Source organism: Toxotes jaculatrix, chromosome 1, assembly GCF_017976425.1.
Source record: "Toxotes jaculatrix isolate fToxJac2 chromosome 1, fToxJac2.pri, whole genome shotgun sequence".
Classification (NCBI taxonomy): Eukaryota; Metazoa; Chordata; class Actinopteri; family Toxotidae; genus Toxotes; species Toxotes jaculatrix.
The window spans coordinates 5,966,219-5,979,227 of NC_054394.1; the positions used below are offsets into that span (position 1 = coordinate 5,966,219).

The following is a 13,009-nucleotide window of genomic DNA, read 5'->3' on the forward strand; positions in this document are numbered from 1 at the left end:
TCTCACACACACACACACACACACACACACACACACTCTCACCATAGTGTGTTTTCATGTTATCACGACATTGTTCACATGTAGCTCAAACATCACGAGGAGCTCCAGATGGCTATTCAACACAAACACACACATACACATGTGCACTCTCCTCCATGTAGCCGCATGACACTTGTGCACCCACCAAGCTTGCCAGACTTGCCAACGCAGACACACACACATACATACACACTGTGAGTGTAATGAGATCTAAGTACAAAGTCTAAGTGTGTTGGTATTCTCCCTACATACTCTAGAAGTTAGCAGATTGTGAGATGATAAATTTAAAAATAATAATAATAATAATAATACATCAAATTTGTATAGCGCTTTTCCGGGTGCTCAAAGACGCTGGACAATGGAAGTAAAAAAAAAAAAAATAATAATAATTTTATATGTCAACATGGCTGAATCGCTAGAACCACGTAAAAGTTCTTGGACGCCAGAGAGTGAACAGAGCTTCACTCTCTCCAGCTGTGACAAGAAAGTGAAAGAGAGATTCATTTATTTATTTTAACTTAATTAGGACACAATCTCCGCTAATGTGTACCATTTGGTAATTACATTGTTTTTCTGTCAAATAAAACTGTGATAAAACATAAAACAGCATATGGCAAATCTTTCAACACACACACACACACTCTCTTTCTCTCTCTCTCTCTCTCTCTCTCTCTCTCTCTCTCTCTCTCTCTTTTCAGTTGGAGTGCTAAACTGTACCTGACTCCTAGCAACAGCGTGTTGCTGACGGCCATCGCGCTGATCGGAGTGTGCGTCTTCATTCTTGTCATCATTGGCATCCTCCACTGGCAAGAGAAGGTCAGGACACACACACACACACACAAAAATGGTGTAGTTAACATTGGCCTCTTCATGATGATTTACTGCTTTAAAGTGAATGTCTGTGTGTGTGTGTGTGTGTGTGTGTTTGTGTGAGTGAGTGTGAGTGTGAGAGAGAGAGAGAGAGAGAGAGAGAGAGAGAGAGCAGATTGGTCACAACAAGCAGCAGATGGGTCTCACTGTCCCTGTCCTGTAGTCCTCTAGCCTCCTACTGGGACACACATACACACTTTCTCTCTCTCTCTCTCTCTCTCTCTCTCTCTCTCTCTCTTTCTCTCTTTCTCTATCTGTCTATCTCTCGCTCTCTCTCCTCGGACCACAACCTGGAAGGACGTTCAGCTGTAATTGCCTGCTTCTGTCCTTTCAGCATGGCAGATCTGCTGTTCATTATGGCCATAAATACACCCACCAGGGAGTTGGTGCATGTTTTCACGTGTGATTTGTGCTTCAGCTCTTCCTGGTCCGCTTGTTGTTGAGTTGTTTGAGTCACACACACACACACACATGGTGCACTTGCCGCAAAATGTACCCTGGCACAGCACGGTCGAGGACACACAGACACAAACATTAGTTTGTAACACTGATTCTCACATATTTACTGTTTTTTTGTTGTTCTTTGAATTGTTTTGTTTTTCATCTACACACCCTGTGGTAATGCTGACTGCTAGGTTGAGCGGTGCCGTAAGTTGCTGGCATCTTCTCCAAGCCATCTGCCGTGCGAGTGTGTGCACTTCACGTGTACCTGTATGAATGCATGTGTGTCTACGTGAAGGATAGCGTGCACATGGTTACACACACGGAGGCACTTTAAGTGCCCTCTTTTTGGTAAATGTGCGTGTGAGCATCAGCTTCGTTTGAACCGACATTGCACAAAAACTGGCTGGTGCCTGAACCGAGGGTCTAGATAGCAGGCGAGTAGGCTCAGGTGGACGGGAGGAGATACGTGTGTGTCACGAGGGGGGTGAAGGCCATGTGGAGGAAAATTCTTATTTAAAAAAAAAATGCAAAATGAATGTACTTCACTTGAAATCAGATCTGGCATGTTCACACAGGCAAAAGGAAGAGTTTGCCAAGGCGAAAGGGCTCACTGGTTCCGGAAATATTTTTTGCCACTCTGATCACCCATTTGAATTATTTCAACTTCATTTCTAAAAAAAAAAAAGTTTTTTTTTTTCAGTTTGGTAAATTATAAAAAAAAGCTGGTATCAGACTGTAGCAATTCAAACTCTGTCATTGAAATTCAGAGCAAAAGACTGTACCGCATTTGGTGAATGCATCCTACACTGACTCAAAATCCAAAAAGTAATTGATTCAAAAAATCTAAATAAGGTGTATTCACAGTTCCACAAAGCTTACTCTCTCACTGTCTGCTGTGTTTGCAGCTCATGCAAAAGAAATATAGGTTCAGTGATTGCGTTTCTCACTGAAATGCTCCCTGTGACTCAGAACTGACCTCTGGACTTACAATGGACACATGCTTGTACTTTTGGATTTTCCACCAGTCACCTAACATCCTATCATCCATGCTGTAAAAATAAACAGGATTTTAATTTCCATAACCGTGGACACCTGAAATATTTCTTCCCAATTCGCAATGCACTTCATAACATGGGCATTGTTGTGCCTAAAGAAAATCATTTCTAACCATAAATCAAAACTTAGCCATTTCTAATTTAACTGCTCTAACAGTGTTCTGTCTAAAACTGTGCCACAGTGGTTCTTAGTCCCCTAAATCTCTGCAGTGTTGTCCCTATCTGGATGAACAGACCTGTAATACACGACAGGACTGTGCCCAGACTGACAGCTTTTGAAAACACAGCACATTTGGAGCATGCAGCTGGCCTTAATAACTGAAAGACACACATCTGGACTGACAGGCTAATGTGGTGTAACCTCCTGCACCATCCAGGGAATCAAGATTGAGGGTGAATCCTGTATACCGGTCGCTAACATCCTCCCTCATATCTCATCTTCTCCCACCTCTTCTACGGCAGGGCATCCAGTAAGGTCAGGGCGAGCCCGCTGATTGACATTTGGCATTTCTGTGTGTTTGCGCTGCGGCCCCTGGTATTTGCTCTTCTAATAACAAAGTCAGGTAGAGGGCAGAAGCATGGGGGCAAAGATGTGCTGTTCTGCCTAACAAGCTTTTACACAGCTGCCGTGAACTTGTCTGCAATGAAATATTAGCTGCGGTAATAATGGATAGTAAACAGAAATATCTGTATGAATAAAAGTCAGAGAGAAAAGGAAAGTTGTATTTTAAAATGGATGGAAAAAATATGCAATGAAGCGGAATATAATCCATCTCCTCACCTGAGATGCGTCTCATAGGACAAGTAGGCCAGACTTAATTAGTTGACATTAGAGACTACAGCATGTCTGACTGTATCTTTCCACCTGGTTTCAGGCACAGACGCAACACTGCGTCACTGAAACTTTTTGATGGACACAAATCAATGCCTCTGCAGCTTACCGATGATTCAGGCCTCAAGATGACAATTTGGTAGTATCCCCCAGATAGTTAATTAGACCAGGCTTCAACCGCAGCACAGCCCAGTGGATCGTTTATCCAAAGGAAAGAACATCACATCAATCCATCTGCTCCTTAAAACATGGTGCCCAAAAATGGCAAAAAAGAAAAATAAAAGCACAAAATAAGTCAATATAAGACACTGGTATCTTGGAAGATAGATTAAGGCTTTATTACAAACCAAAACTGACGGGATTAAAAAAGAAAATTGCAGTAAATGTGTTGCTGCCCATCTTGTGTGTGCGGCAAATTAGTCAACATCAGCAAAGGACTGGTCGTCTTTTAAAAGGGAACAGTCATCTCACAGTCGTTCAGATGTACTGAGACTAGGTTCAGTCTTTTTCATACAAACATCTGCTTCACTGCAACGTTTAGACCAAAGTGTTAAGGGACTGAAAAAAAAAGGATGGTTCCATTCAGATACTTTAAAATTGATGTCTGTTTTCTCCCCGTCCTCAGCTCATCACTGATCTCATATAACAGATCCAAATGCATTATTGACTTCGCTGTCACCAGTACAGATGATATGGAAGGGTTTTTTCTCTCTCTCGTGCACTGAGCTATTGTAAAATGGTGACCTGCAAAAAAAAGTATGATAATGTGCTTCACTCCATTATTTCTGGGCCCCTCTAAAACCTCATTACAGTGAACTGCCATTTAAAATGATGTCTTTCCTTTTCTTAGCCGTCATTATCTCGATGAATTAAAAGTTTTCATGAACTTTTTAAAGCAGTATTCCAGGAAAAATGTATCTTTCAAATATTAAAATGTTATCTAGTTTACTCAAATACTGTGCTTAAGAACAATATTGAGGTACGTGTGTATTTATGAATCTCCTTTTAATTCTACGTTTTACATCTACTGTTCTGCATTTCTGAGGGAAGTCATTTACTTTTTACTCCACTACATTTATTAGACACTGCTGAAATCAGCTTATAAATCATGATGTATTGCTATCGATGTAACTACAAAGGGTATGAAGAAGGAAAAATGATTTCCACCTGGCCCAGCTACAACATTAAAGGACAGGTTCACACTTTTTCAAGTCTGTCTTGAAACTGTCTTCACATGCCCACATGTGAGAGATGGGGAACAAAATCCACAGTTCTTGTTCTCTGACAATACAGAGTACAGTACAGAATTTGTTCTTTGTGTTACTGTCCCAGCGCTGCAGCTCAGCGAGGACACATTGTCTGGAGGAAACAAGAGAATTTCACACTAAAAATACTGTAACTTCAGACTTCTCTTAAACGTCACCAAATTTGTGACCAGGATAGAAATCGAACACGGTCACAGTACTTTCTGAGCACTGACTAAAATATGTCTGTACAACAGTGTGTCTAAAAGCTGACATCTAATCTTTCTCAGCTTTGTTCACTTCACACTCTTTACACTGTTTTTTATTTGTTGAATTCTATCTCGTATAACTGTTTGTGTTTTGGTGACATTTAGCATTTGAGAATTCAGGGTTTTTTGTGAATTAGAAGTACCAAAACATTGGTAGTATATTTGCAATAATATTGACAAAATTCAAATGATTCCCCATCCTGTTTGTGGCAGTAAAACCATATCAAATCAGTAGTTCAAATCTGTTGTCTCTACAGAGCAGTAAAACATCAGGCTTACCACTCAGTAAGTCAGGGCAGAGTGGTTGCTGCTCACGAGCTCAACAGTGGGAGAGGACTGAGACAGACACAGTGAATTTAGCTGAATTTTGGTGTAAATTATAAACTAAAAACTTTTTACAGCCACCTTTGAAGTCCACGTTGTGTGAGATTTAGGCTGGAGTCCACTTTAACTGTGACCTCAGCCATGAAACGTACTCAGTCTGAAATATGAAAGGCCGCTGCTGTTGTCTAAACTTTGTCCTCACCACACCACGAATATCAGGATCATGTGATGTGAGCGGGGCCCTCGGGGAGGAGGTGTTGTAGGGGGGTGAGGTGCTCGATGCTGCACGTCTGTCAGCTTGTTCTCAGCTTAGCTGGACGCAGCCGCCTCCAGCCATCACACCTGCCTGTCTGTCTCGATACCCAGATGATGATAATAGCCTGTTGGCTATAAATACACACATACCAGTGCCTTTATATACACTTATCCTTAAAAGGCCTTTCCATGTAAGGACAGAGTGTGTGTGTGTGTGTGTGTGTGTGTGTGTGTGTGTGTGTGTGTGTGTGTGTGTGTGTGTGTGTGTGTGTGTGTGTGTGTGTGTGTGTGTGTGTGTGTGTGTGTGTGTGTGTGTCTGAGTTGGTTTATTGTTATCATTTCCATGTTGTGCTGTGTTTTTGCCGTGTTTTTCCTCCTGTGATTGTGTGAGACAAAGGATTTGCCAAGATGGCAGATAACTGATGTGACTTTTTCTACCTGTTGCTCTGTAATTAAATATTTAAAAGGTTAACTTCCTCACCAGAAGTCTGACTGAACACTTGCTACATCTGTTCTCTCGTGGTCGCTCAACAAATTTGATAATTACACTACAAAGTTCACCTTAATTTATTCTTTGCTCATTTTTTGCCTAGTGGCTTTTTCATTTTTTCACTAATTAATTGGTAGTTGTTGTCGTAGTTGTTGTTGCACAAGCACAGGGGTCCAAAATACACTGATTTACCAGTGGCTCCATTTAATTAAGCTATATGGGCATATTTAATCAGTGAATATTACAGCAGGCCTGTTCTAACACAACTGGCTTTAGTGCTATGGCTGTTTAAATAATCTGAACACATTCAGTTTGGTTGTGACTGCTGAAAGAAGCCACTGGTCCAGCTGAAAAGGATCACTGAAGGCCACGGTGCAGCTTGTATGTCCACACTTTGGCTGTTTTCTCAGCTTGTAATACAGCACACTCACACGCATATACACACAATGGTACACACCAGTTGTAGTCCTGGTGCCTGATTTCCATTTGATTTTAGTGTAGTCTTTAGATGAAAATATATATAATTTTTATTCACGTTATCTGATTATTGTTAGTTTTGGGAATAAAAAAGTAAAGACATTTTAAAGACATCTCAGTTTTGTCGAGCATTTTTATTTTTCTGTCTCCATCTTTGATCTGTAGAGTTTCCATGATTACAGGTGTTGCTGTCTTTAGCGGCAAAGGCACAGTTTACCTGTTTATAGCTGTTGCTATAAACATCTGTCTTCTCTGCAGTAATAACAGGCTAAATAGTCCAAATCACCCACATTGGTAAATCCAGTTGTCATTCCTCTGTCTGGTTAACAGGGCCAGACACTTCCTGTCGTTCCTGCTCACTGGTCACTATTGTAGCTGCCTGTTGTCTCTACAGAGCAGTGAGATCATTCAGACAGATTTATTTTTGGGCGGCAGATTCTGTTTTATAGTGTGTGAGTTTCCAGATGTTTGCAGGTTGTTGGATAAGCCTGGAATATGGTTCATTTGTGCATCTTTCACTTATTGTGTAGTTATTATTCATTGACGCACACTGCAAAACATTTTGTCATACTAGTTTAGTCTCATGTTCAACTTAGAAAAAATGGTTATAGTTTCTTTTTACAAAATAAACACTGGTAAGCACAAACACACACACACACACACACACACACAGGTACGACAGAATCTACACGTCCTGTGTGTTCATCACTGCAAAGTAAGTTAAAGGCTGATGTTGCAGATCACGATCCACACACCAAAAAACCTTGACTGTTTATATTTCTCTCCCTCTGTCTGTCTCACTCTGTGTGTGTGTGTGTGTGTGTTGTCCAGAAAGCGGACGACCGAGAGAAGAGACAGGAAGCCCACCGTTTCCATTTCGATGCCATGTGAAGGAAGAAAACTGCATCATCTCCTGCACTCCTCCGCCTGCCCTCCAAAACCCCCCCAACACACACACACACACACACACACACACACACACACACACACACACACACACACACACACACACACACACACACACACACACACACACACATTTTCACACAGATTCATTTCATGGGCCAATAAATGGATCCTCATTTGCACCAAAACGTTTCTTTTTGATATTTTTCAGTCCTCAAGTCAGATGTAAAATATTTATGTTCCATTTCATTTATTCATTCCAGTGTTAGAAGTACAGGAGCTGTAACACGGCCATGGAGACATAGAGAGAAATCCTAATGGAGATCACTCACCAGTTTAAAGCAGGGATTTCTTTGGACTGGCTGTCGTCAGCAGCATGATCATCAGTGGTGTTATTAGAGTATTTTGACAAAATGACATAGATTTGTGTGAAAACGCCCAACAAGTTCCTCCATTAGTGTCGTTGTTTATATCAGTTCATTGGGAGGGAAGCACCTTTGGCACCAGGTGTTGTCATGTTACTTGAAATCCATGTGTGTGTGTGTGTTTCACTGTCTGTTCTCTTTGTCTGGTTAATTCTCCTCAGCGTTTTTCATTGTAAAGAAATCCTTCAGACTTTAGTACCTGGGAAATGAAACTGAATTCAATTCTGTGATATCAGTCTCAGCACGGCAACTGTGCAGCAGCAACTGGTGCAAAGTGGGAGGGAAAGACGGACACATGATTTTTCTGCTGCCAATCTCACCAAAAAATGATGAATGGCCTTCAGGTTTGCTGAGTACAAATTCAACTTTTTCACACTCGACTGTATCACAGTGCATCATGGGAGTCCCAAAAACAGGAGTTGCATCCTGCAAATGTCTAATGCTACTGCATCAAGGCTCTGCAAAGAATCTTAAAACCATTAACTCCAGCTTGTTTCGAGGTGTAGGTTTAATTTTGGTTGTCTTTGTAAAGTTAATCGGGCTCAGTGCTCTGGTGTGTTCAGATATTTATTTCACAGGAATATGAGCTCATGCCTTTCCAAGTGGTTTGCACTTTTTTTTTAAACTAATGATTAATTGTGGCTGTATGCAATTTATTTTTGTTTTGTGAATTTGATCTGCAAATGAATGTCGAAGCTACTAAATGTGTTTACTTACTGAGGTTGAGAATAAAGGTTTCTCCAGTTTAAATCAGCTCTGGGTTGGTTAACGTGTGGGTTATTACATTTCTTGTCTTTTTAAAGTTGAACTCTCCTTAAAGCTGCTTGTGAAATAAATCAATACACATTAGGTCCCAAACCCAGAATTCTTCCCCTGAAACTCCTTTCTAAGAACATCTTTTTGTTTATTTAGTAGCAGGGAAGCTAGAGGGAAGTTTACTCTAAAAATAATCACCCTTAGATGCTCTCATTATCTAAATTTGTACTGAGTGAAGCAGCACGGAAATTAAACTGCCTTTAATTTTCCGCAGGACCCCTGGAGCCCCCTCTGAGCAACCCTCTGCGCCCAGCACCCCACTCCAGGAGCCACCCTGCTAAATAATGCATGGAGGGAGTTAACCTCCCCTGCATGGCAAATGAGAGTAAGACAGTCCCAGGCTTGGTAGCCTTTAAGCGGATGGGAAACGGTCGGCGAGAAAGGGGGCGTGGTCACTCATGTTAGTGTATGTTAGACTAACGTGTGTAACAAACATATACTGTATTGATGGTCAATAGCTGTGTCCATCCGTGTGCTTGCTGGGAGGGAGACACGGAGAGAGGGAGAGAGAGAGAGGGAGAGGGAGAGAGAGGGGGGCTTAAAGCAAGGAGGGGGTGTTGCTCTACAAGCTGAGTTAAGTTATATAGAGAAAACCGGTGCAGAACCGGAAACGAGGTGGTGTAGCCTTAAAAATAAAAGTACGGAAACAAAAAAGAGAAATTCCCCACAGTCGCTACTAAAACTTAAAAATTATATGAACAGAACAAAGACTGATTAAGTCTGCAACTGACAGATCATAGATTCTAATGTGTCCTAACTTAGACTGACACCAATATCCACATCACATTTTGCTGAAAAGGACTTACTTTGTAAATACTTTGTATTTTATTTTAGCCTTATTCTACGGTAAATTATTTTTTGTAGCTTATTGTGTTTTTCTTTCTCTGCCTCTAACTACTGTGATCTTTCAAGCTGGTGCAACGAAATCTCGTTGTTTAAACGTACTTGAGACGTAAAGGGAATGACAATAAAGTTCTCTGAACTGATTAGACATGTGCCTTTAGGATCTGAGTGATATATACTGAGAGCAGCTTCTTTCAGCAAGTCTCTACAATCATTTCTTTTAAAATGATTGTAGTTTCTGCCAACTTGAAAGTTAGCATGGTTGAGTTTCAAAACATCAGAAGTGATTCGCAATATATTTTTTTATTTGGTGGAGACAAACCTTTTCCATTAATTACCCACCTCTTAATTTATAACGTTCGTGTATTTCAGTAATATATCCTCAAGTAATTAACCTATAGCAAAAAATGCAAATTCTGACAAAAAAATGTGATGCGTTTTGCTTGCTCTTTGGATTACTTTTCACTCAACTGCTGTAATTTTAAAAGTTGCAACAAGTAAGATTTTATTTTGAAAGAAATAACCGGAAGAATGGTTTCTTAACTCCGTCTATCTTGGCAATGCTCATGACAAGCCACTCATTGATGTAAGCAGCGCCCACGGCTTAAATGAGCCTCGTTCAGGAGCATTTCTTAGTTCAGACACGGACGGAGATCAGATAGAGACAGACTCTCCTCCTCCTCCTCCTCCTCCGTACTCTTCCTTTATCTCTCTCTGTCTCTCTCCATCCATCATCCATCCATATGCGTCCTCTGGATACCTACCTCTCCTAGAACGCGTCACCCCACCTGGACCAGTCCATCTCCACATGTCATCTCCGCTGTGGTCCCACTGGAAGCTGTATTCACAGCGATGATGCCTGGCTGAACGGCTCGCAGCAGCGCTCATCCTCCAGCCAAACGCAGCGGGATCGCCGACTGAAGAGGAGCACGGTGCGGCTGTCTTCTTGGAGCGTGGCTCTGCGTAATGGATTTACTGTTGGCCGAGAAAAGTTGGATTTTGTGAAGATCCCCGAGGACCCCTACAATGGACAGGGACGGAGGGCGTTTTTAGAAAAAGGTGCTTTTAGGGTTGGAATCACACCGTGAGAGGAAATGTACAGAGGTGAGTTGTGTGTGTGTGTGTGTGTGTGTGTGTGTGTGTGTGTGTGTGTGTGTGTGTGTGTGTGTGTGTGTGTGTGTGTGTGTGTGTGCGTGTGCGTGTGCGTGTGCGCGCGCGTGTGTGTGTGCTGCCCGAGCATCCGCGGTGCGCGTCAGGGTCCGGTGCCCTGAGCAGAAACAAGGACCAGTTCATTTTAATCTTGGATTAAATGTTTTTATCTTTTTGTCCTTTCTCTCTCTCTTCTTCGCACAGTGGATGATTTAGATTTCGACACACATCATAAAGCAATTACAGTCACACGAAAGGATAAAAAGCTCATTATGGGTCAGCTTCAGAACAAAGTCCTCTTTATTTTGCATGTATTCAGTAAGCGAATCTACAGGTAAATAAATGAAAACTGCACAGTGTCTTCCTCCTCCACTCTCTGCCATATCTCTATGTCTGACTCGTTTATTTGTCTTTAGCATCAACTTGCCCTCTTGTGACTTTTTATGGCAGAGCTTCCCGTTTTATTGCCCACATCACTGATCGACATCTCCATTTAGCACTGATTTATAATCCAGTGGCTCAGGCTCCAGCATCTGCTGGCATGCCTCCTATTTTCCTAAGATTCAGAAAAAGCCAGAGAGGTTCTTCTGGGTCTGCTTGGTCTGAACCAACCAGAGCTCAGGCATTGTTAGAAATTATTTTACTAATAATAAAATAAAATAACGTAAAACAGTCCCTAAAACGTTTCATTAATACTCTGCTATTATTAATTATTAATTGAAAAATGATTCATTATATCACTGTAATTCTCCTGTGTGCTGGTCTGTTTGAGCTTAATGCAGAAAAGGGGGGAGCAGAACCGGTCACAGTGAGGAGTGTCTCTGTTCATACCAGTGCAGTCTAGTTGTGGTTCAGGACTATAATGGACAGTTAAGGTCAAATCCTATTTGAAATCCATACAGGGGCGATACAACCATCAGGGAGCACTAAGTGTTTTCCAATAAACGAACATTAAAAAACATTTTGTCCGTCACAAATATTTTGTCTCCAAAAAAGAAGCACTGGAGTCTGGAGGTTGTAGGTGCCATCTTTTTTTTTTCTTTAATTAATATAAAACAGTGTTTGTGAATTAAACAGGCAGCAGCTCGTATTAGTTCACACTGCGTGAGAGTGTCTCTCCTCGGTGGCGAGGGAAGCTGTCCAAGTTCAAAGCCAGACACTAATGTCCGCTGTCCTGCACACGCGATAGCCTGTGCGCGTGCTGCTGCTTCAAGTGACTCCAGCTCCAAATGTCTCGCGCCATCAACACCTGAGGCACGCGCCGCAGCAGACAGCTGCAACACCTCTTGATGCGTTCAACTAAGCGTTCTTGATGCTTTGATGTGGGCAGTTTACCGCAGCAGTCATGTGGTTAAACAGGTAAATATGTGTGAATTGTATGCCATTCCTAGGTCATTAGCTACTATTTAACTGCAGTTAACTAGATAATACCTATTCATTATATAGTCTGATTATCTCTGAAGGAGCCGCAGGTGTAGTTTACCTTTTTAAGCCATGGCTTGTTACCACAATGGCGTAATTCTTCATTTCAGCTGTAACAGCAGGGGAAAAATCATGTCTTGGACCATGAAGCTTTAATGGTGGCTTTACTGTGAGAGGCCTGTTCTTACCTTTTACCTCAACACGTTATCTTATTAAGTCGCCTATGGTCTGGTGGCCTCTCTGTAGCTGTAGTGTGCCTTATATAGACCTAAGTAAGGCCATAGTTCCTTATTTACAACAGAATACCATCTTCAGTGCTGGGCTGTGGTGGCCTTCTCTGTTCTTTATTTTTATTTTTTTATTTTTGTGCTAATGTCTTGTCAGTTTCGTGAGAAGGAAGCAGATTACATCCTTAACTTGGCTCGTAAACCAAAGTGAGAAGTGATGTAAAATGACATGACCTACCCGCGGTGATTTTCCCTGTCGTTCTTTGAAAGGAACAGAGGTCAGAGGCAACTTCTTTCTGAGGGATAAGACGATGCCTTTAAAAAAAAAGTTTATGGGAATATTTCTTTAAAGAACTGAGCTGCACATGAACGAACCAGCCCATTTTGGAATTATCCAAAATGTGATGGATTTTGTAACACAGCATGTTAATAGATAATCTGTGTGTGTTTATGTTTCACAGATTATTTTTCCTCATCCATTTTCACAAGTTCTCCTCCTGGTGTTGAAGTGACAATGACTGCAGCTCTGTTTGGCTGGTGATTTATTTATAATGTTACTAGAGATGTTACAAATACCTACATAAATTATGCAACTATTGCCTGGTAACTCTATTTAAATATGTGTATGCTTGATACACATTTCTTCCTCTGCTTTTGGTTCATAAAATGTACAGGTAGAACCACCACCAAACATAATGTTCTTACAGAATCTGTTTAGTTAATATTTCCAACCAAAAGCCAATGGAAGTGTGATAAGATGTTATTTGGCTCTTGCATTTGGGTGGCCTGTTCCCTAAATGTGCCTGTGGTAGTTCATACTCCCACCTACCATACTTCATTGCATGATAATGGAGATAAGTATTATAAGGAGTAATGAGGAGCCAGGAGCCTGGGGGCCGTGCGTATATGTGCATTTCAAAAT

At 41.4% G+C, this 13,009-nt stretch overlaps 1 protein-coding gene across 1 annotated transcript in view; it reads left to right on the forward strand.

Moving 5' to 3' along the window:
- The window catches only part of itfg1 (integrin alpha FG-GAP repeat containing 1), a 122,769-nt gene extending 114,386 nt beyond the window's left edge, over positions 1-8,383 (forward strand). The window contains exons 17-18 of the mRNA XM_041041986.1: positions 738-855; positions 7,131-8,383. Coding sequence (XP_040897920.1) covers positions 738-855; positions 7,131-7,190 — 178 coding nt within the window. The 3' untranslated portion in view covers positions 7,191-8,383. The remainder of the gene's footprint in view (positions 1-737; positions 856-7,130) is intronic.
- The last annotated feature ends 4,626 nt before the right edge of the window (positions 8,384-13,009 follow it).